Source organism: Phalacrocorax aristotelis, chromosome 6, assembly GCF_949628215.1.
Source record: "Phalacrocorax aristotelis chromosome 6, bGulAri2.1, whole genome shotgun sequence".
In the NCBI taxonomy this organism is placed as follows: Eukaryota; Metazoa; Chordata; class Aves; order Suliformes; family Phalacrocoracidae; genus Phalacrocorax; species Phalacrocorax aristotelis.
The window spans coordinates 13,567,611-13,591,416 of NC_134281.1; the positions used below are offsets into that span (position 1 = coordinate 13,567,611).

The 23,806-nt window shown below is 48.2% G+C and overlaps 2 protein-coding genes across 5 annotated transcripts in view; both read left to right on the forward strand.

The window, feature by feature from the left end:
* PODXL2 (podocalyxin like 2) overlaps positions 1 to 13,769 on the forward strand; it is a 33,180-nt gene extending 19,411 nt beyond the window's left edge. The window contains exons 3-8 of one of the 2 annotated variants that reach the window (XM_075096014.1): positions 563 to 1,455; positions 2,517 to 2,591; positions 5,331 to 5,487; positions 7,105 to 7,166; positions 8,868 to 9,047; positions 9,392 to 13,769. In XM_075096014.1, the coding sequence (XP_074952115.1) occupies positions 563 to 1,455; positions 2,517 to 2,591; positions 5,331 to 5,487; positions 7,105 to 7,166; positions 8,868 to 9,047; positions 9,392 to 9,601 (1,577 nt within the window). In that variant the 3' untranslated portion in view covers positions 9,602 to 13,769. The remainder of the gene's footprint in view (positions 1 to 562; positions 1,456 to 2,516; positions 2,592 to 5,330; positions 5,488 to 7,104; positions 7,167 to 8,867; positions 9,048 to 9,391) is intronic. The other variant, XM_075096015.1, reaches the window with a different exon arrangement.
* A 948-nt stretch (positions 13,770 to 14,717) lies between these two features.
* ABTB1 (ankyrin repeat and BTB domain containing 1) overlaps positions 14,718 to 23,806 on the forward strand; it is a 28,460-nt gene continuing 19,371 nt past the window's right edge. Inside the window, exons 1-7 of one of the 3 annotated variants that reach the window (XM_075096018.1) lie at positions 14,718 to 14,908; positions 17,063 to 17,125; positions 18,221 to 18,276; positions 19,280 to 19,424; positions 21,367 to 21,526; positions 22,349 to 22,394; positions 23,416 to 23,532. In XM_075096018.1, the coding sequence (XP_074952119.1) occupies positions 14,853 to 14,908; positions 17,063 to 17,125; positions 18,221 to 18,276; positions 19,280 to 19,424; positions 21,367 to 21,526; positions 22,349 to 22,394; positions 23,416 to 23,532 (643 nt within the window). In that variant the 5' untranslated portion in view covers positions 14,718 to 14,852. The remainder of the gene's footprint in view (positions 14,909 to 17,062; positions 17,126 to 18,220; positions 18,277 to 19,279; positions 19,425 to 21,366; positions 21,527 to 22,348; positions 22,395 to 23,415; positions 23,533 to 23,806) is intronic. The other 2 variants (XR_012661035.1, XM_075096017.1) reach the window with 2 other exon arrangements.

The following is a 23,806-nucleotide window of genomic DNA, read 5'->3' on the forward strand; positions in this document are numbered from 1 at the left end:
TCTCCTTCAGCATCTACATTTGTCTAGCAATGTCACATGCATTTATGGTCAGAGCCACAGAATAACCAGGGGCTGAAGTTGGAGGGAAGACAGTTAGATTTGGCTCCTGTTTCTGGCTTCTACCAGTGGCTGCTACCACCCATATCTTTCTGAATCCCATGTGAAATTAATCCCTGGGTCCCAGCTTAATTATTAACACTCATGCCTTGTATCTCCAAGGTGAGGTCTTCAAAGTTGTTATTTGCAGATCTCTTGGCTAGCAAGTCTGTGAAAACGCCTTCAGGACAGAAAGGAATTGGAAAATTAATATGTGAATTATCCTTAGGGAAGGTGGTTTGCTGGGATGGGATAGGGAGGTGGGGAAGAGCAGAAGGTTGCACTGCACTTGTCAGATGGGATTGTTCTTTTCAGTGGCAGGCTACCTGCTCTTAGAGGGTCTCTGCCCTTTGAGCCCATCTGTGGGTAGACACATATAATGGCTCTATGGGAAAGCCAGCTCTCTGCCTTTCAGAGTTCATGGTTACTTGGGATGTGACATGAAGTCTTTTGGATCTCTCTTTAGATTACAGCTTTCCTGCTGCATCTCAGAAGGCCCTGCTGAAAGGGAATGGGACACAGGTGAAAGACAACTGGGAAACAGCCACTGTCCAGCCACCAGCAGAGTTTGTTGAGCCTGACTTGCAGACGCCTTTCTCCAGCACGCTGGAGGAAGAGGAGGGGCTGCTCCCTATAGACCACTCAAAAGGAGGAGTGGAGAGCCTCCAGACCTCTGGGCCAGAGATTACATCATCTGAGCCAGTGGGCCAAGATGACTCCTCCCTTCTGTTTTCCACAGCCTCTGCCAGGCCAGGTGTTGTGACTGAGGCAGCCACAGGATGGCAAGAAGAGGACTCTGTTCCTCCAGGCTTAGACCTTGGGAGCAGCATGGGACCAGGTCTTCTGCCTGTGTCCTCTATTTTTTCTACTACTACTGCTGTGAGGTCTCCCAGTGTTTCAGAAGAGACCTTTGAGGTGACAGCTGGGGACACATGGGCTGTTGGGGGAGCAGATTTGGAGCTGACTGTGACTACCACAAGAGCAGAGCTTGCAGACACCACGGTGGAGGCTGGTGGGGAAGAGCATTCAGCCAGAGAGGAGGTCTCAGAGACTACGCTGGGGTGGGAGATGCTGGAGCCCACGGTGCTAACAGAAATGGAGCAGACCGCAGAAATGCCTGTGGGGACACCCTCTCCTGGAGGCAGCTCCCCAGGCATCCAGATTCTTTCTGGCAGTGAGCAGCCCCCTACCACTTCTGTGTCTCCATGGAACAGGGTTGATGAGCCTGCGCTGGATCCCATTTGGAATGACACCGAGTCTGCCACTGAAACTGTGGCAGCAGAGAGGAGCTTGTCACCGCAAGCTGGGGACACCCGCATGGCCATGCTGCCAACAGAGCTGCCCTGGGACTCAGCACAGGTAGCACTGGGAGCAGGGTGTGGGTGAGAGGTTGCAGTGGAGATACTTGGGTACATCTCTCTGGGTGGTTGTTTAACCCCTTAACCTTACCCATCTCCTGAAGTCTGACTGGTGGAAGTAGCTTTTTCTTTTGTTCACTCAGCCAAAACTGAATTTTGGGGGATGTTTTTCACAGCACTTCTTAAGGGTATCCATCATCTTTGGTGAAAGTCCTGCCCACTAACATCTTCCCCAGCGAACTCCTGCACAAAATCCTGCTTCTAAATAACACCTGCCCCCTGGGGCATGCACGGCAGCAAAAGCTCCTTGTTTCTTCAGCCTGCATTATTGGAAGTGTCAGGACAAAAACAGCCCCAAGGATTTCTGGAAAGGGAGTGAGAAGGAAGTGCTATTTTTGCTGCTGCTGCTGCCTGCAGTGACCAGATGCAGAGCAGTTGGAGCAGGGTACAGAGGTCTGTGGTGATTTTAGTCTAGGAGAGTCTGTGGTAGAGGAAATACGAGGTGAACTGCAGTTCCTGAATACAGCAAACTGGCAGCTGGTTAAGAGAAGGTAGGTAGCAGCAGCTGGCTGGTGAGAAAATACCAGGGAAAGCTTTTCACTTTGCTTTCTTCCCCACGGAACTCAGTGCCCTAAGCAAGTGGCTTAGTCCCTCTGTGTATCCAATCCTGCCTGCAAAGTGCTGCCCTGTCTCACCGGTTTGTTTAAGAACCACAGAGGCTCCTAGTTAGGTTTTGTGTTAAGTGCTGATCATGCGCAAGGTAAGGTTGCAGGCTACAGAGCTTTCCACTGAGTATCTGAGTCATCCTGATGTGTAGATACAGGTGGAAGGTAAGCTGGGCTGTGGCAAGCTGGCACAGTACCTTTTCCATACCCCATGTGCTAGCACTGAAATAGCGTTTCCTCCTTATTCCAGAGAATTAGAGGACAGTTACTTCCTTTGAGAAGCCCTTCTCTGGGGTAGGGCACAGCCCCCTGCTCCTGTCCCTTTTGTACCCCATGCTTTCAGCAGGAGAGCTGCATTTGCTACCCAAACCCAGCTGTCTTTGTCTTGTCTCTCCAGGTGATCTGCAAAGACTGGAGCAACCTTGCGGGGAAAAACTACATCATCCTGAATATGTCAGATAACATTGACTGTGTAAGTCAGTCGAAACAGATTTGATGGCATGGGGGGAATAGTGCTTAGAGATGTGGAGGCAGGCACAGCTCTTGCTGTCTGCTATCACTGCAAAGCATTTTAAAAGCACTAACTCTTGAAGTCCTTATAGAGGCTGTGGAGAGAAGGGGAGTTAGGACAGAAATATTCCTGTTCTCGAAATGGGGAAAGAGTAGGTGGAGCGAGAGGAGTTTGCCTAAAGTCTAGCACATGTCAGTCCCATATTGGATTTTGACTAACTTCTGGCTGCTAGTCTGTGCCAGTCAGTACGTGGATTGTCATGAGACATGAGAACTTCTAGCATTGCACCCCTTACTGGTAGGAAATGTGGCAGGATTGAGGTGTGAGTCTCCTTCCCTCTCTGCCTTTTCCTTCCTCCTCTTCCAGGATATAGTAATGTTCCTCTGATGGCTCAGAGGAATAGGGACTTCCCGTTTGCAGTGTGAATGGTTCAGTGTCAAGCAGCTGTCACTAAATCTTCCTTAAGTGCTTCTTCTCCCTACCCTGTTATCTTGTGTGTTATCTGGGTCTGTTAACCAGCCATGCTCTGCTAATCCAATGCCTGTCCGTCCATCCCCATAAAGCTGCAGTTAATTCATGACACCAGAGCCCCTTGTGGATCCCTGGTAAAGGGCTCATTCACCTCTGCTGGGCCTTTTATCAGGCACTTTAAAAGCAGTTATGAAAGGCCTGGGGTCAAGGTGCCTTTCATAATTCTAAGAAATTATTACCAGCCTGACAGGCTGAGACCAAAATGTTTCATCAGGGAACTGAGTTCTGGCCTCAGGTGTCCACACTCTCTTGCTGTGGCTCCTGCTCTGGGCAGAACTGGCTGGTTTTGTTACTGCAGGGTGGCTCTGTGGCACTGACCAATTTCCACTACTGGTGAGTTGTTTGGGGGGGGGGGATTTTTTTTGTATTTTTTTTTCCAAGGTAAACTTTTTAGGGACAGGGAAAACAGAGGAATTCCTGTACACAATAAAGCATGCTGACTGCTTTAAGGGTACATGAAAAGTCAGTCTCTTTCCTCTTGATTTAGGCAAACCAGTTTTCTCTTTGGAGGGTTTTAAGTATCTCTGCTACAGTTCACCATTGCAACTCAGAAAATCAGCCCTTGAAAACCACAGTCCTGCTGCCCTGTTTCTTCTACGTCCTAGTCCCCTTTGCTCTTTCTTCCATGTCTGGAGTTTAAATACTAGTTAATTTTGTAACACATAGTATCTTCCTTCCTGTGGTCACTTGCACTTGTGTTGTTCAAACCACTGGAAGGGTGAGAACTGAAAAGCAGATGTGCAGATGTCTCTTGACCAAACTATGCCGTTACTGTTGAACCCTCAGTTCTGCCTTGCTGAAAGAAGACAGTGCCCTGGGGATAGGCAGGACTGAACTGTTTTTCTACTTGATTTCATGTTTCAAAACATTTCCCAGCGAATGATTTGTGCTGTCCTCCCCCTTATTCAAAGGGACACTTCTCAGCATACATATTTAACATGAACATTGCTTTGTTTCCTGCCTCCCATTACGACTTTGCATGGCTGAAGCTGGAATCAAGCTTTTCTCATTTCCGCTGATGTTGATGCAGTTTGTTTCCTACCCATGGTAATTTGCTCAGTTTGGGCAACTCACCTACCCTCTGCCTGTCCGTTTTCTGGTTTCTGTATCTGAGCCCTGTGGTGTTTGGAGTTCCAAAGTTGTGAGGGAGAGCCCACGTTGCAAGTGCTGTAGTTTAAATTACTGTGAATGGGGTTTCATCACATATTTCCTATGTTTGTGCCCTGATCTGGTGTGGTACCAAGTCGCTCTGGAAAGCCGAGGGACATGGAGGATGCTTAGCCCCTTCCAGAGGGCTGCTCCTTGAGTTTTAATATTCTTCATAGTGCCAGGCTTTTACCTGCAGCAGGGATGATGTCTGTATTGCTGGGTTAAGCTGGCAGCCCATTTATCTTTCTAATGGGCTCTGGGCAAGGCAGTCACTTCAGTCTCTCTCTGGGCACCTCCTCATCCCCCAAAACAGAGCTGCAGGCTGGCAGCGGGGCCGTGAGCCAGAGCTGCAGCTGAGCAGCGTGGTGCTGCATCCTGGCGCTGCTCCTCCTGCCTCCCATGCCGAAACCCATAACCTGATGAGATGAGGCACTGGCAGGCCTTTGCGATTCAGGCCCCAGTCATCGGTGTCTTTTCCAATTAGTCTGTTTTCGGCACAGGCCTATGCCTGCCCTGAGCGCTTCACATTGCCATGGCAACAAGAGCTCTCCATTTTATTAATCATCTATGTGGCCTTCAGGTTGGCATGGCAACTGGAGATAAGAATAGAAACACAGGAGTGAGAAAGCAGCAAAGGAGCCTGCCCAGGGATGGCTGGAGCATGTCAGGCTGAGCAGCACCCGCTGACCCAGCGCTGGCTGCGGGGAAGAGCTGATTCCTTCTTGCCTGAAACAATAATGTCGCTTCAGGATCCCTATGTACCGGGGAGCTGGGCTTGGCATGGTATGGGGCATATGGTAGCTGCAGGAGTAGAGGAGGAGAGTTGGTGTGTCAGGCAATGTATGTGGGTTTAGCCTGGGGCACTGGGGATGTGCAGGGGAGTGTTGCACCAGATTTAGCATTGCTGGCTTTTGGGCATGCCTACTTCAGGGGTCTTGGCCACACACCCATGCCAGCCCTGCAGTGCTACATCTGCCCTGTTCCCTCCATGTGCTCACCAAAGTCCCTTTCCTGTGGCAGGAGGAGTTTCGGCTGGAGAGGGGTCCCCAGCTGTTGGCACTGGTGGAGGATGCCTTCTCCAGACAAGCGGATGGACCACAGGACCGCTGGCTGATCTCTCTGAGCAAACCCAATGAGAATGACAAGCATTTGCTAATGACACTGTCAGGGGAACAGGGTAAGTGCTGGGAGAAGGAGCCTTCCCATGTTGAGGGGGTTGTATTTAAGGGGCCCTCAAAAGGAGGTGCTCAGCCATGTTGGAAGGAGCTTTTGCTCTCTGCTCCATTTTAATCCCACCAGTTTTCCGTTTTAACTGGACTTGAGGGATGGAGGGGGACTGAGGACATCAGACCCTTTTTCTTCACATCTGCCTTCTGGCTTGTCCCTCACCACTTGCATGAAGCTCCATCTTCTGCGCTTTACCTCCTGCTTTGCTCCTCCCCTGGATTGCCTTCACTTGAGCATCCATCAGCTTTATCCCGGTACTTACATACTCTCCTCCATGGGCAAGCCACTGCAATAGCAGAATGTGACAGCCTGCTCTTAGTTCACTTCTTAACGGTTATTAAGTCTTGTCTGAACTGGGCCAGGCCTGACAGTGCCTCTGCCGCATCCCCAAAGAAACAAAAGCTGACAGTGAAAGGTGGGCTGGGCTGGAACATTTGTCATCTCTTTAATCCCCTTTGCGAGGGGGTGCTTTTCCTGTACTGCTTTTGCTTCCTGCTATGACAGAGGCCTCTAATGTTGATGTTATGGCCTATATGGGGAAAAAAACCCCAACAGTATTCTAAAATGGCCCACAGTGATAGGAAAAAGATATAACAATTAAGTGGTATTTGCTGTATTGATGCCTTAAATCACTGCATCTCTCCTAAGCTCCTGGGCTGGAGCATGTGCCAGTGAAAAGGCTTTGGTGAGCATTTTGTCTTCTAAATTAAAACCTTCATGCCATCATGAGAGGGGGCATCCCCCTTCCTGGAGAAGAAGACATGTCTGAACTCCAGAAGCATATCCAAGCTGGGAGATATACCTGAGTTTAGAAACCTCAGGGACCAAAATATTTTCTTCTTGAATAATCTACTTTTTGTTCAGGTCGTCTTTTCACTGCTGTGCAAGTGAAGGGAGAAATGGGCCTCAGCCTCTATATCCTCTCTGACTGCTCCTGTTCTCCTGGTATGGAGAGCATCCTGGAAACTGTAAGGGAAGGAGGGTCCTAGGAGGGGGTGCCTCAGTGTGGGCTGGTGGCTCGCTGGCTAAAGCTGTCTCCTGCTGGGAGTAGAGCTGTTGCAGCACATCTCCTGCAGCCTCTGCTGTTGTGCCAGGCACACTACCTTGCCAGGGTGTCCTGCAGAGCAAAACACAGCTGCTAAAGGTTGTGATAGGTGAGCATGAAGTTCAGTGGGAACATCTTGAGTGCTGCAGCTCAAGATCAAGTTGCACTGGACAGGAAGGCTGGATCAGGCAGCATAGGCACCTGCCTCCATGACTTCTTGGGTGTCACTGATTGCTCTCAGAGCAGACATAGAACCTGAGAGCTTCTGTGGCTCTGGGAAGGGCACCTAGGTGTCTCTGGTGTCAGTACATGCCTGGATTCCCCCCCATCCCTTTAAAGAACATTTGGAGGTACCCTTGGTTGTGGTCCTAGTGTTCTTTCAGCCTCTTAACATAAAGTACCAATGAACAAAATGTGCATTCCCTGCCTCCATTCTGTTGGGGATTTTACAGTGATGACTACATCTATCTGAGCTAACCTGAGCTGAGAGCAGCACTAATCTCTCCCTTTCCTTCTTTACAGGTGTCATCCCTACAAAAGATGTTCTCATGGCACTGGGGGATGTTAAGAGGAGCTTAGCTGAGGTAAGAGCCTGTCTGTCTGCATCCATTTGTTAAGACTAGCTATCAATTAAAATAAGCACCTTGAAAGCTGGAACCATATCTCAGTCTAACCGAGTGCTGAACCTACAGCAGGCAAACAGATGAGTCAGACACTTGGCAAACTCCCCTCTCCTCTCTCTGGTAGTTGCCAGGCCATCAAATGTCTGCTCCCATTAAGAGAGTAACTGTGGGTTATTCCCCCTCTGCTTTTCTGGCTTGGTTGTGAACCTGTGTTTCACACATTCATTTTCCTGGGATGCTTGGTCTCATCCCTTCTACACTATTGCCTGTGGCAATGTGGGTGCTGCAGAGTCCCAGATTTAGCCCTGCTCAACCTGCAGCTGATTTACGTACGCCGGCTTTGCTGAAGGAGGTGGGAGAGGTGCCTGTGCTAGATGGGACATGTTCACACACCTTCCTGCAATTCCAGGGTCTGTGTTTCGCTCCTTCAGACAGCTGCCTACACAAGGGCAGGCTGAGGACCTGAGTCTCCAGAGGCAATAGATGCCAGACTCCACTGCCAGCTGCCTCTAGCCCTTATATAAGCCCTGCTGACCCTGGACAGCTTGGAAGAGGGTAGAGATGAGAGTAGAAATCGGTTCCATGATCTCTGACTTTGCCTTGTAGGCCTATGGGATATGCAGGCACTGAGGGCCTGATTCTGCTTGTGTTTTCTACGCTACTGGAGTAATTCTGCTGACTTTAGCAGCAGAGTTGGGCCACTGCCTTGCTGGCTGTTTTCTGTCAGGCTTTTCCCTGACCTAACAAACTGGTGCAGTTAGACAAAGCAAATTAAGTGCTCAGTCCTGTTTTGATTGGCTTATACCAGAGGAAGTGCAAAAAGCCAAACCTGTAGAAATTGTGTGACTGAAGTAACGGCAGCTAGAAATATCCAGAAAGAAGGGTTTGTGTTGGTGTAAGGTTTGAATTCTTTGTGCAACTGTGACCCTATGTTAACGTGCATCCTACCAGAGCAGCCTTGCCACCTGTTTCCAACTCTTTGGCTCTATCAATAATGAAACACTACTCATAGCACTGACCTTGTGCTAGCACGAGCTTGGAAGGAGGAGAGAGGATATTCTTACACCCGTGATACTTACTATTGAATTGATATGTAACCTGTTTGATATGAACCTGCCAAGTCCCTGGGACTGATGTTGGGCTTTGTTTGTTGACAACCACTGGGCCCTAAGCTCTGACAAACCATTCCTAAGCTCTTTGGATCAGCAGGCAGCTGTCCGCTTTTAAGATGTCGGAAAGACCACTATGCTTGCTTAAGACCAGAGCTTCTATGGAAACCTAATTATTATGGTTACATTCTCTGTCAGTCACCAAAACTTCAGCACCCATCAGTGCTCCATAGTTTGTCTCAGGAACTATTTATCTTGGGCAGTTTCTCCCATGAAAGCCTCCTAAGGATGTAGGTGTGATCCTTGTGCAGGCGATCAAGATAAGATTGTGCCTACTGTCATCTGCTGATGTGTCAACTTTCATGGAAGATGGTGTTATATTTAGTTATGTGCCTTCTAGTAATGTAAGACAGTGTACATCCTGACTCCCTAACGCTGACTTTTAGTTCCTCTGCCCACAGTGATGGTCCTATACTTGGACCCTGGAAAGTCTGAACAGGATCCCATCTGATTGCAGGCCAGGGGATTTAGTGTACCCCTTTCTTCCTTCTAGATTGGTATCCAGAACTACTCAACCACCACAAGCTGCCAGTCACACCCGAACCAGACACGCAGCGATTATGGAAAACTCTTTGTGGTGCTGGTGATCATCGGCTCCATCTGTGCCATCATCATTGTATTGGGGCTCATATACAACTGCTGGCAGAGACGCCTGCCCAAGATGAAGAACATGGTGAGCACTGTATGGGTGGAGAAGGTGGCTGAACTCTTAGTCCTGGGGATGGAGGGGTTTGGAAAGTTAAGACAGATTGTTTTCCCCTGTCCCCTTACTGGACATAGCTGGATACACTGCTGGAGCAGCAAGGGAGCCTATTCAGGCATAAAAGAGTTGCAAACCTGTCTCTTGCGCTCAGGACAGCTTGTTTCGAATGCGAGGGCTGGGCTAGGAGTAAATTTACCTTTTCCCACAGACCCTGTAAAGTCCTTGGTGACCCTTATAGCCTGGTCTGATTGTGCTTCTCAGCAGCCTTGAGACCTGTCCTCCTTTGTCTCCATTTGTGTTCCTTTCCTCTGCAGTCACACGGTGAGGAGCTGCGCTTTGTTGAGAATGGCTGCCATGACAACCCCACCTTGGATGTGGCCAGTGACAGCCAGTCGGAAATGCAGGAGAAACCGCCAAGCGTGAATGGTGGAAACACCATCAACGGCCCTGACAGCTGGGATGTCCTGATCAATAAGCAGGCAAACGAGGATGTGGATGTGTTTGAGGAAGACACGCATCTTTAGAAAAAGAAGGGAGGGAACCACCCCCTTAAATGCACTTGTCTCTCTCCTGTCTTGACTGATGGACCACAGGATCAGGTGGCTTCTCAGGAACTTCTTAAAGGCTTGAGACAGGGCAAGTCTTTGGGCAGATTTTCCTGATAGAAGTCCTGAGCGCGTGTCTGGGGCTTGGAGCCAGGAGGATCACCAAACAGAGGGAAGTGGGAGGGGTGGGTGTGTAGGTCTCTGTGTGTATTCCTATCAGTAGCACCAATGCTTTCATCACCTTTAAATGCACTTACTGTAGCTCTCTGGTAGTGCTGAGAGTGGCTGGGCTTGAGAAGCAAGGCGGTGAGGCTAAGTCTGCCACCAAGAGTCCAGCTTTGGGGAGTAAATTTGCTTTGGGAGTCCAGCTAGAGCTACAGCAGCCAGATCCTGACCCTGAGATCATGTTCAGTCCCTGCAGGTAGAGTAAAATCTGTGCATTCTGGATGGAGGGGAGGCAAGACTCAGTCAATGTCCTGGGCAGAGTTTGAATTCCACGTGTGAAAAGAGACTTTAAGTGCTCTAGCATTCAGCTGCTAATTAGATGGGCTGATGTTTACAGCTGGAGGAAACATCCCTCTGTCATCTCATTTCCCTCCTTGCACCACAAACAGCCCCACTCCCTTTTTTAGCTCCACAGCTCCAAGCTGAGTTTGCAAAGTTTGAGCACTTTACCCTTGCTGGGCTGATTGCAGAGAAATCGGTGCCATGGTGCTACAAATTTGCTTTAGGTTGGACAGTTGCTCAAAAAGAACATTTACCTGCCTCTTTCATGCAAACGCCTGTGAAATCAGCAGTGAAGTATCCCTTGTCTTTAGTCTCAGTTTTAGACTGGTAGGCCTTCTCCACTCCTGTTCTATTTTCCAGGATAGTTTGGTTTCATTTGGTCTTTTTCAGGTAAATGTAGAGAGTATGTGAGACTTCTTAAACAGGTAGAAAAGTAAAAACTCAGAAGGAGATAATTTTCTGGTCCTTTTGTTTCCTTTTCAGCATCCTGCCCTGAGGGGGGGAAGTGTTTAATGTCCCGTAGGTGTAAATTGGGGTAACATCTTTAAAATCACTGCATTTAAGCAAGCATAAAAGCCAGTTCAGATGAGATGAGAATCAGATCTAAGAGCTCCCCAGTGAACTGTCTCAGGCATGCCTTAGGCAACTTTGAGGCTCCAGCTCCCTGAATAGGTGTGATAAAAGGCACATGAATATACATAATTGCTCTCTGAGCCCTGCCTAAACCAAGACTCAGAACTACTGTCAAGCCTGAAATCCCAGAACATTTGTTTCTTCTGTCATCGATGGATTGAGGGACTTGCTTCAGTCAGAGGCAACAGTATTCCTCTCCGTTAGGGTGATCTGCATGGATGCTTACTGCAAGATGCAGCTTCGTATTTGGCCTTTAAGGGAAGCTTTGTACAGAAAGACCCCAGATAGGCAGCCTGATGCCGAACCTGTAAATCTAACCCTGTATGTATAGATATTTTTAGCATGTTCATCCCTGATGCGAGTGCCTAAAATCGAGGTACCAGAGTCTGTGGTTTCATTTTGCATAGCGCTTTGCGTACAAACTGAATCACAGATCAACTCGATGTAGGACCACATTGCTATCAGTCTATTAGGGATTCAAGGAAGGTAATAGCCTTTGGTTTCCTATCCAGATTCCAATTTTCAGTGTTTTTATCCTGCCTCCATACTTTTCCTCATGCTATGTAGGAGGTGGTGACTGTCGGTTCCATTTGTATCTTGTCAGTAGGGTTGCAGAGATGCTTAGAGGAGTTCCCTCTCCTGCCCCAGCAGTTAATAATGGGGGACAGTCCATGTATGTGGACAGCCACATGTGGCTCTTTTCTGACCACCTCTTGATGATGCCTCCTGCTGAGTTTGATGGGTCTGTGCAGTGAAACTGCAGAAGTTCAGTGGCTGTGTTGATGGCACTTTGGGACTCACAGGATTAAATGCAAGTTGTTGTTACCGTATGGTGAGTAAATTAAAGCACGGAGTTAAAATTTGAGTTTGTATAGCACTTAGCATAACGGGGCCTGGCATGGCCGGGGGCCTTTAGGCAGTTTCACAATATAAATGTTTCTGGGTCCAATAATCCTCATTAAATATGTTTTTAATGCCCAGTGGCTGTTAAAATGATAATGCCACCAGTCAGGTGTGAATCAGTTCACCCACAAAACACTTCCTTGTTCCACTTCATTGCTGGGAGCTGCTTTGCTGCCCTGTTTTCTCTCCACTTTTCTAATTCAGAGAAAGAACTAGGTGCCGATAAAGCAGTGCTTCTGGCTAGGCTTTGCATCTGCTGATCTAATGTAAAGTCTTCAAATTTTAAAGAAACCAAGGGGGCTATGCAGGCTTATTAATAAGCTAGCAAGTTCTCCTGATTTGCTCTTATGGCTTCTTATGGCCTGAGGGTTTTCCACTGACTGTAGAGCTCTCTTCTGCATCCAGAACATCCAGGCTATTTTGAGAGTGTCTAAGGGTGGCCGTCACAAGGCTGAAAACAATTTTCTGCTGTCTCTGACAGGGTGCACCTGGCTGTATTATCTCAGTTTAGCTCCAGAAATCTACTGGTTAATAGCGTTTCACTTTAGTCTGGTAATACTTTTTATACCTTTACCATTTGTTTTTCTCTGTATAATTTTTTTGCACTAGGCTGATCTTGTTAAGTCGATTGCACTGTTGTCCCTCTCCCAACAGCCTTGCACACACGGGTCATCTCTGGGGACCTGTGGGCTGGGGAGCACTGTAGAGAGGCTATTGATAGCCCACTTACTCTGTTGTTCAGTGCTTGGGTTTCCAGCTCTGTGCAGGGAGGATATAAAGAGGAAGAGAAACTTTGTCTTAGCATTTGTAACAGGAAGCTTTTCTATCACCTTAATGTAGTTAAACTTCTTTTTAACAAAAACTGTCAAAGCTGGACTTCTCAGAGCGGTGTGCCAGGCAGCAGAGCAGATGCGGGAGAGAATGGGATTCCTGGAAAACTCTTTCCCACCTACTCGGAGTTCACTGTAGTCCTGTCTGCCAGACGTTTGATCGCACTGACACCTGGTGGCTGCTGGGTGGTGGAGATGAAAAACAATAAACAAAAAAAGGACTTTCCCCCTCTTAGCTCTGGGTATATTTCCTGTGACTTGCTTAGGACACCTGCTTTTTTCATGAGGGGCTGCTGGACTCGCCTGTGAGCAGAGGGGCTTACAGCAGGCACATAAGGGACGGTTTGTGTGAGGACATTCCCTGGAGTCACCGGTCTAGAGGCTCTGGGTAGTAATACAGGGTCTCAGCTCTATCTCCCTGCTTTCTTCTCCACCTGCCCCCTCTCCTCCCAGGGACCAGAGCCAGAAAGCAGAGGCTCTGGCTTGGAATGGAGGTGTTTCTTCAGAGAGAGCATCAGGTGGTAGTGTGAGGAGCTCTGCACCTTGGGGAACGCCAGCAATGGCATTGGCTGGATGCATGGCCAAGATCAGAGTGGCTCTCCATTGCTGTGGGACAGTGGCCAGATCAACTGCAGATTACTCCCAGATGTTGCCCAGACGTCTAGAACAGCGTCTATAATGTCAAGTCCAAGAGGTACTAGGACTTTGCATCCTGCAGACCACCTCATGGTATATAGGGTGTAAAGAAAACAATGAGAAGAGACACAGTAACTGTGCTGTGGAGTATGTAATGCAGGTTGAGAATACAGTCCAAGATACCACCTTAAGGATCCCTCAAGGCAAAGGATGCTGTGTGAAATGGAGGTACATTGTTGTATGGATTATTGCTGTATGACCGTAGAGCATCACAGCAGGATCCCACTGCAGCCACTGCCATCAGCAGCTCATCTGGTCCTGTCCACCTTTGCAGCCACATAGGAGCACCTCTTCTTCGCAGACGGTTTGGGGCAGCTCGACAGTCGGAGACAATAAGTACCTTCATCCATGCTGGCTTATGAGAGCCTTGTGGGCTCGTCTCGGCTGACAGCCAGGCTCCCAGCTGTTCTTCTCAACACCCTCATTCCTGCTGGAACTAAACTGTCTGCAAGCCCTGGCCACTGCTCGGCATTGCTGCCGGAGAACACTTAAACACTCGTGTCTGGCCCTGGGACCAACAGGGTTGTGGTTTTGTTTTCTTTGCAATAAAACGCACCTCCTGGGTGTCCAAACACTGACCTGAGCAGGGTCCTTGGCTTGGTTGCACCTGCCTCAATTCATGTCTGCCCCATCTGTTAGTGCAGTGTTGGCCAGGGTCCCTCTGTCCCCGCACACTGCTGCAGAAGCCCTGAGCTGTGCCAGGTGCCTGTGCTGTGGGAAATTGGCTCCCTGCTGTGGGGTGATGCTCCTGGTCCTGTGGGCTGCCCCATCCCCACAGGACCAGCCCAGGACCCCTGCTCCCTGCTAGGGTGGTTGAGCGCCGGTCTCTGCTCCAGAACGGAGCCCCTACATGTATGCACAGCCCTGTGCCATGTGTGTCCCAGGGCAGGTGCTCCCCTGTCATAGACTGGTTTGGGTTGGAAGGGACCTTTAGAGGTCATCTAGGCTAACCTCCCCTGCAGTGAGCAGGGACATCCCAAACTAGATCAGGTTGCTCAGAGCCTCATCCAACCTGACCTTGAATGTTTCCAGGGATGGGGCATCGACCACCTCTGTGGGCAACCTGTCCCAGTGTTTCACCACCCTCAATGTAAAGATTTTTTTCCTTATAGCCAGTCTAAATCTACCCTCTAGTTTAAAACCATTACCCCTTGTCCTGTCACAATAGGCCTTGCTAAAGATACTGCCTCCATCCTTCCTATAGTCCGCCTTTAAGTACTGGAAAGGGGACTGTATATAATCAGCTCCCCAGCATCCCACATCTGCTCCAGAGCTGGAGCCCATGCAGCTGCACGTGGTCCAGAGCCCCCCTCCCACCCACGTTCTGGCCAGGTCCCCCTCAGGTGTGTGCCGAAGCACACCCTCCATGCTTGGCCCGGAACAGACGCTTCGCGTGATCCACGCCTGCCCCTCGGCAGCCCCACTCCCACCCGGGGCTCCGGGCGGTGGTTGTTCCTCCAGCCCGCAAGGGGGCGCTGCGGGCCGCGGCGCGGGGCCGCTCCCCCCGCCCCGCCCGTCGCCGTGTTTACATCCGCCGCCGCTTCCGCCCCGCAGCCGCTGCCCCTCCGGCCCCTTCCCCGGCCCGGCCCGGCCTCTCCCGTGCGGCTGCCCTCCGCTCTCCGCGTCAATGCGGCGCCGCCGCTCCGCGGCCTGCCCCGGCCATGGACACCAGCGACCTGTTCACCAGCTGCAAGAAGGGGGACGTGAGCCGTGTGCGGTGAGGCGGGCCGGGGGGGGAGCGGAGCTCAGCTCCCGTCGCGCCGCTGCCTTTAACCACTTTAACCCCCCCGGGGCGGGGGAAGCGGGGCCGGGCCGGGCCCGCCTGGCCGTGTCGCCCTTACGGGACGCGCCGCGCCGCGCTTACCGGGAGCCCTGGCCGGCTTTGCCCCGGCCGCCAGACCGGCGGCCCCTCGCAGCCGGGAGTCTTCCCTGGGGCAGTCGCCGTGCCAGGGGAGATCCGAGGTGTGAAAAGGAGAGTTAGCTTCTCCCCCAAGGGAGCTGGTTGTACGCTGAGGCTTTGCCAGTGTTCTTCCGTCTCTGTGAGGTTTCCCCGTTTTCTTAAAATTCAGGCGTCTGAGTATCAGGCGGTTCTTGCATCCTTCACTGGTACGAACGCCGTCTGTGGCAGATGTCCTTGCAAAAGCCTCATCTCTTCAGTTCCAATTTCTCTAGTGTTGGAAACTGTATTTGCATTGGTAGGAAGCTAGATCTCTGGAAGGCAGTCATCACGTGTGCTGTAGGCTGTGTAGCATCTCTGAGAAATACCAGGCTGCTGTATTTCAGGTCGAGTCTCCTTGCCCATGCCCATATCGAAGCAGCACGGCTGAGCTGCAGTGATCAGATCAGGGGTCAGGTGGGCTTGTTGTCTGCAGGGTGAATGGATGTTGTGACACAAAGGCCCAGAGTTTACAACAGACTCTTCTGCTCATGGTTTGAGACTAAGAATGCTCTTTACCTCTTGATCCTGCTTCGTTCTTCTAGCTCCCAACATGTGGATCTTCCCAGATAACCAAAAGGAGCCTCTCTGTTTTAAGGTGCTCGCTAACTAAGGATAAATAGGCATATTAATGAGGTCTGGGGAACATTGTTATTAGTTGTGTATTCATGTTAGATTAATTAATTGCAAGCGGTAGATTGCAGGTTTACTGTAGGAGGGGACCTGCAGGTGGCCTTGCAGGGGTTTAAGATGACCAGCACAGAAGCGATCGTGGAGAAATTATCTGTCTGGGAATGCTGCCACAGCAGAGAGGACAAATTGACCACATGGGGCTGAGTAGAAGGGAGCTGAGTTGCTTGGGGATTTGAATGTGGTCAGAGGAACCTGATGTTTGAGACAGCAAAGATGGAGGTAGTGAAAGGCAGGAGAGATGTGTTGAGCAAGAAAAAAAAAAAACTTGAGAATATTTGTGAAGGCTGAGAAGAGCTTTTACATGTGGTTGGGAGAGGTGGTTGTTGCAGTAGTTGGCGCAGGCTGTAGCAAGAGCCAGGCCATGTAGGTTTGTGTGCAAAGCAAAGTCTGGTTTCTAGAGGTGCCAAAGAGGGAGTGTTGGCAGCATTTGATATAGCCTAAATTGCAGGGCAAGGAAGTGGCACGAATTAACAGCAGTCCGGAGTAGCACTGATGTTTTTACCTGTGGCAAGAAAAGCCACAAGCAGCAGAGGAGTCCAGCCTTGGCCTTGTAAACTTGGCCGCTTACTTGTAAGCATCCAGGCTGTGAGCGTCATTGGAGGTGCTGAGGTGCTCAGGCTGCTTTTGTGATTGCTGCCATGTTAGGGGTCAGCAGGAGGTGGATTCGATTCCCCTCTTTCCCCACGTGCACCACTTAAGATTGAAGGGAGCTGCAAAGCCATGCAGCAGCTGTTCTTTGGGTTGAGAGTTTGAGTGATACCCTTTCAATCATAGCTGACAGCTCCCCAAGTCAGGTGCAAGATCTTGTCATACCTTTGGAAGTTACTGTGTAAACTCACAGAATCCCAGGTTGGAAGGGACCTCAGGGATCATCTAGTCCAACCTTTGTGGGAAGAGCACAGTCTAGACAAGATGGCCCAGCACCCTGTCCAGCCGACTCTTGAAAGTGTCCAGTGTGGCCGAGTCAACCACTTCCCTGGGGAGATTATTCCAATGGTGACTGTCCTCAATGTGAAAAATTTCCCTCTCGTGTCCAATCAGAATCTCCCAAAGAGCAACTTGTGTCCATTCCCCCTTGTCCTCTCCATATGACTCCTTGTAAAAAGGGAGTCTCCATCTTCTTTGTAGCTACAACTTGAAGAAGCTGTAGCTGTAACTCAAAGTTACATCTTTTGAAAGAGGAGAATGTGACTGAGTGAGTAGCTGCATGAAGTTATAACGTTGCTCTCTCTTTTCTTACAGATACCTTCTTGAACAGCGAGATGTGGAAATTAATGTCCGTGATAAATGGGACAGTACACCTCTGTGAGTCCTGCAGCCTAGAGTGCTGGCTGGGCGGGAGGGGAGGGCTTTCAGAGCTCTTCTGCTCTGTCTGCATCAGGAGCTAGGAGCACTGTTACAAAACGTCTCAGGTCCTGCTTTTTGGAAGATTTGGCTACATATTTCTGCTTCTCTTCTCTGCGGGTCCTGTGCTGAATATGTCTTTGTCTCCCCATCTGACTGACAGTTGCTGTAGTAGTGCTCAGAAGGGTGGTTAATTTTGTGACCAAATTACCTGGATTAAGCAGTCTGTTCTTGGCCTAATTAGGCTTTTTCCCCCCCTCAAAGTCTATGGCATTCTAGCATGTCTTTTCAGGTGAAGGCTTGGCTTGGTGAAATGCAAAGAGACTGTGGAATCAGTCTGCCTGGCAAGGGTGTGAGTGTGCAGTAGGTAGTGAGGAATCTCCATGCTGGTGCTGAGGAGGGTGTTGTGAGCCTTTTACCTCCTCGCATACCAATTCCAAAGTGCATTTAGACATTGCAATATATTTAGAATATGGAATAACTTCCTGAAGTAAAGGTAGAGTAACATTTGCCTGCTGCAATGCATGTTACAGGATTTTCCAGTTTGTAGGACAGTTTGAGGTCCGTGTGAAAGAGAATCATGAAAGGCTTAGATTGTGAAAGAGAGAACAAAACTCATTGTAAGTAGGACTTTGAGGAGTGGATTTGCTGTACATCCAGTGAGGGTGCTGTTCCCTCGTTATCATTGCATGCAGCAGTCAGACTGACAACAGAAGGAGCAAGGAGTATTTTTGAGAATTTAGTAGAATTGCTGAGTGCCCATGAAATGAAATCCATTAAAATGAGGATGGGTTTGGCAGCTGATGGTGCAACAGAAGATGCTGAAACCAGATTGGGACCTTGAGATCTCCTTGCAGGACAGCAGTGCCTGGGAGTGCTGGGAACAGATCCTGCTTAGTCTATTGCTGGGGTCAGACTTCTGTGCTATTTGGTATCAATTCCTCACATGAGGATTCATTTTCTAAGCTTATCGGGGGGTGGCTCGGTCCTGAGGTCTGCATGCCGTGGTGTGCCCAAGCACTGTATCTCTAATTTTCTTTCTTTTGCTATTGTCAGGTATTATGCTTGCCTCTGTGGACATGAGGAGCTTGTACGCTATCTTCTAGCCAATGGTGAGCAAAAGTGTCCTGGTTATGTGTGCTATATCTTTTTCCATATTGGTCTGTAGGGATTGTATATCCTTCTGGCTGTCCCTGTGGAAACTTCGATCAGTGACCTCAGGCTGGAGTGGGAGCCCTGGACACACTTTCATCGTCCCTTTTGCAGGCCATTTGCTGCCTGAGTTTGCTACAGAGAAGCTTTCTGTGATGACTCAAGGCACCATGACTTTCTGAAATCACAGCTGATGTTTTGCGAGGGTGCATTGCTTTTGGGAGTATGCTGATATAAGAATTGTGCTCCATCTGAAGAACTGTCTGTGTAAAACTTTCATGTAGTCTTCTGATAGACCTGCTTTGTAAACAGGACTTAAAGGTGAAATGCAAGGGTTCTTACTAACCTAAAACAAAGCAAGACAAACTCTCCAGGCAAAGCACCCATTTGGTTCCCAGCACCCAAATTCCCTTAGGTAGTGGTGATGTGATGTTCATGTTCTGGCAGAGGAATCAGTGCAGAGGCAGATCTCAAAAGGCTTGTCTCTTCCACTGCATTCAGAGCATCTTAATCAACCACTTGTGTAATTCTAAAATAACAAAATGCAAGTACACTCCAAATTTCTAGCAGAATCTAAGCTAACGAGGCATCACTTGCCTTATGCAAGGCAGAAATGCTTTTTAGGAGGAGCTGTTAAAAGTCCAATAAGTGATGGTACTCTTTGTACAGTGAGATTCTTATTCCCAAAAGCAGCATGCTGGAGCCTTGCCGAGAGGCTTATTACTAGGGTCAGTTTAAATGAGTCATGGCTTCTTCAGAAAGGGATTTTGCTGTGGGAGAACAGTCTTAGGTTATACATATGTAAGGGGAGCTTAGTTTTTGTAAATATGCTCAGCAGCATAGGGGATCACAGTGAAACATGTCACCAGCCAAAAGTCATAGTCATTTAGCGACCGTTTGAGGACACTTGTCAGGGAAAGATGTAACTCTGCCATCTGGCATGTACCTGTGATCATTTTGCAGGAGCAAAATGTGAGGCAAACACTTTTGATGGGGAACGTTGTTTGTATGGAGCTTTGAGTGATGCCATCCGACGTCTGCTGAAGGAGTACAAACAGATCACAGCAAAGTGCATGAAGAGAGACTACTATGATGTCTTCCTACAGCGGTAAGCAGATGAGGCAGCTTCATGTGCGATGCATTCTGTCGTCCTTCCCTAGCTGTTAACCTGGATATTCAAGCTGTCTGTTAAGGGCAGATTTGGAAGGCAACAGATCAGTACCCTGTCTCACCCCTGGGCATGTAGAGCTTCCTAAGGGATGTTCGTTTGTGCCCTAAGGGACAACTTCCAGATCGTGTACATTTAAAATACAGCCTCCAGTGACTTAGGTACAGACTCCATAGCCAACAGAAAGCTGGTCTGTATAATGCAGAAGCATAAGACTGTCATCCTTGAGTGTCAAACCAAAATCAGACCACTAAAACTACATCAGTGATTTGGGATAACATGTCAACTGAAATTAAGTTTCAGGCCTGAAGCGCTATAGCCTGCGAGCTGAGGTTTCCAACAGTGATTAGAGATGTCTCATTTCTGAGACTGTTTGAGACTCCTTAAGGTGCTCTGACTTATGGGGACAGTGGTCAGTTCTTTCTTTTTGTTCATTAAAACGGGTTAATTTTAAGATGTTTCTGAAAGTTGTCTGTCACACTTTATAGTCTTAGCCTAGAGCTTGAGAAGAAGCGTTACTTGCTTTAGGAGTAGAGGAATCATGTCAGTCTTTTTGTCTTGCTCTTTTTCTACCCTGGTAGTTCTGATGTTGTTACAGACTTGGGTTTTTTTTTGTTGGTTTTTTATTGGTTTGTTTTGGTTTTTTTTTTCTCCCTTCCCATTGGACTGACTTAAAAAACACCCCAACAAGGTTTTACCATCTGTATCTTCAAAACTGGAGAGCAAATAAGGCCTAGAAAGATCTCACATTACTACAGAGTCCCAATTTCTGAAGCTGTGCGGAAAGAGGGGAGGAAGAACACTCATTTGTCTGAGTAATATCAGGTTCTGCCTTTCAGGGAAGTAGAATTTTGCAGGGAGATTTATCACTCCCCTGGTGAGTTTGTGGCTCAGATGATGCAGGGTTGAGTGCACATGAAAACTAAAATGTACCGTTTTCTGCTTCTCATTCCAAACAGACCTTGCATTAAGATTGAAACAAGGGGCAACGGTAGGAGGCGAAAAATAAACACCTAACTGCTTTTTGTTTTGGGCAAGACACTAGTAGGAAGGACGCTCTAGTGGCGGGAGATTGAGATCAACATTCAAGACCCAGCTCTGACATCATCTCTTTGTGTAACCCCACACCTTTCTGTGCACCAGTCCTGCTCACTAGGAGTGTGATACCTGGTGTCTGCCTGATTTGACCTCTTGGGGGTGTTTGTGAGGATACATACACAAAGGGTGATGGGCATTAGGAAACATCGATGAAAGTTGCTGTAAACTCTAGAATTAGCGATCTCAGTTTTTTTCCTTTTAAAGAATGAGGGTGTGGGCATGCAATCATAAACAAGGCTTCGTCTCTGATGTGGTAATTGCCTGCACTTCATGCCTGTAACATCCTTCCTTCTCCTGAGGGTGGGTGACAGCTCCTATTTGCCGCATGGTTAAAGCGTGTACACTAACAGTGCCCAGAGAGCCGGGAAGTTGCACCTTACTTTGTAGTGGAGTAATTATTTTTGAAAGTGTGTGCTTCTGTAGGGCTTTTTGTCATCTGACAATTAAAAGCAGGATTGACCTTTAGAGATGTGTTTGGGGCAGCTGGTTCCTCTTTAAAATCTGTTCCCTGTGTTCAGGGCTTCACCTGAATCAGGAAGGTTTCATTCTCCAGCCTTCCTCTTGCACTAACAAAACATCTTTGAGTCATGGAAGAGAGTGAGAGACCCCAGACTAGTATGTGCAGTCCAGTCCCTGTGCTGGCCGCCTAACTGGGCAGGGAGAGACTGCAATGTCCAGAGGTATTTGTTCATTTAGACCTAATTGTACCATGTCCCCCCGCTAGCTTTACTCCATTCTCTCCTTTCTCATTCTGCAGTGATTTTCCCCTCTTTGTTCCTTACAGGTTGCTGGAGCAGGGTTACCAAAGCGACATTGTTTTCATTGTTCACGGCAAATCCTTCTGTGCCCACCGCTGCATTCTCAGTGCTCGCAGCGCCTACTTTGCAGAAATGTTTGAGACCAAATGGAAGGGAAAGAACATGATAGTGTTGAAACATCCACTGGTGAGCAAGGCTGTACTTCCAGCTCTTTCCTTCCTTTTCCTGTTTCAACTGTGTGAGAAGAGCAAGTAGGAGGAACAGTTTGAGGGTTAATTTCCACAGTGAATAGCTCCTGGAGCTCAGAATGACCCTAGTCAAGGAGAGGGGCTTGAGGAGGCACTTTATGGAGTAAAATAGCATCTTATTCGGATAATGAAAGGCTGTAGACTCTGTACTTCCCCTTTGTTCCCTCTGTCATGGGCTCAAACACATCTTAATTGCAGTAGCAGGTAGCTGTTACCATCTGCCAGCTGCATCACGAGTCCTCTGTGGGATGAGTTGAGCCTGTCTAATTCCTGGTGGACAGGTGGTCCACCACCTCCATAATTGGCACTAATTGAGTCCCTTTTGTTGCCTTTGCAGCAAGAACTAAATAGGCCATAAGTGCATTCCGTCCATTAATCACCAGTACTCTGGCATACGTTTCTATAGCTTGATTGTGGCTGTGCAAAACCTTTCGTGACAAACGTACTTCCAGTTTCTCAGGACATTGCTTAATGTCTCTCCTTTCTCTTTGTACAAGAACATGGCTTTCCTCTCAAATTAAGAAGAGTCGAAAATGTTTGTACAGAGCCTGTATTAAAACTGCGTCTTTGGAGCACCTCCATTAGTCAGGTCCTGTCCCCCTAGGCACATGGATTAGCATCAGCTGATATATTTAAAGAGCTGAGGAGCAAGTAAATTGGGTGCAGTGTGTGAATTGCTTGTTCAGGGTCATGTTTGTATTCAGGCTTGTTATTAAGTTCCTGGGAATTCTAAAGGTAACTTTCTTATGTTTTATTGTAGATTAATCCAGCAGCCTTTGGCTCTCTTCTGCAATATCTGTACACAGGTAAATTTTGTACTGTTTAGTGTATATATTCATGGCTGGTGGGCAGCTGTCTATGCCTCTGCTATAGCACTGTTCTGGTGGCACAGGCTTGCAGACAGCTGTGTTGGGGTGCATGAGTCGCCAACACATCCTCTCTCCTGGCAGAAAAGGAGAACGTGAGCAATCCCCATCTCTTCCAAGTTATTTGTGCCTTTTGTCAGTTGTTGTCCTGCCAATAACTATACAGTCAATTAAAAAGAAAACCAGCTTGGGTTGATTGGTTGGATGGATGTGGAGAATGTATTTTTAACTTAAGGAAGGTAAATCTGTCGTTTGGGATAACAGTCCCCTAAGCTGGTGGAAAGCCATGTTCCCATGTAGTACATTTTCAGCCTGGCAGACGTGAGCAGTGTGCTCTGAATGATTTGACTACTTTCTAATATTTTTTTCTGAACAAAAGTTGATCCTAAACCTTCTATGAAAATGCCAAATGTTGTATTGTAGGCATGCTAACTGCTGCACTATTTCAGGCCAGGAGGTGGTGCCAGAAAATACCTTTCTCTTCACGGCTCTCCTTCCCCAGTCCAGTGTTTTCAGAAATGTTCCTCGCCACGTTTTCAGTGATGGTAAAAGATCCTGGGATGACACCTCGTGAGCCTAAAGTCTTTTCTTACCCTAAGCCAGATAGCCAATGGTGGCAGTCATGCATTCTGCTGTTGTACTGCTCTTTTGTTCTTTTCTGAGAGAATTAGACATCTTTTGTATAAGCCTTTTTGCTTTTTGGCCTCTTGAATGAAGTTGTGAGGGTAGATACTGGAAGGTGGGAATGTGTATCAGATGCCAGACTGAGATTCATTGAAGTGATGGGTAGCAGGGTACCAAGTTTTACCTTCTTGGACTGAGTTGTAACTGGATGCTGAGAAGTGAGGCAGTGTGTCTGATTACCGAATTTTTGTGCCATCAAATCTTAAGTCCTTGATTTTGCCATTTTTACACCAAAGTGGAATGGGTTAAAAGAGCTGGCTGCATTTCTTCTTGGCAGGTCGTCTTGATATCGACGTAGAGTATGTAAATGATTGCAAGAGGTTAGCCAAGCAGTGTCGGCTGCAGGACCTCATAGACGATTTGGAGACCAAATGTAAAAAAGTCTATGAATTTGGTAAGCATTTTACTTTCTGTTGTCTCTGTTGTGCTTGTATGTCCTTTCAGGGAGACAGAGGAAAGTTTAATGGTGGGTGTTTCATGGTGCTCTTGGGGCTTCCAGAAAATTATTCTGTTGTGGAATTCCCATGTTTGCATGATAGTTTTCAGTTGTGGACTCTCTGTAGGGCAGCTGTAGTGGTTTCTGATACATGTGTATTTCTCATTTATATTGAATGCTTTCTTTATAGTAGAGCAGCCACAGCAGCAGGACTTTGCTGTCGTTGACAGAC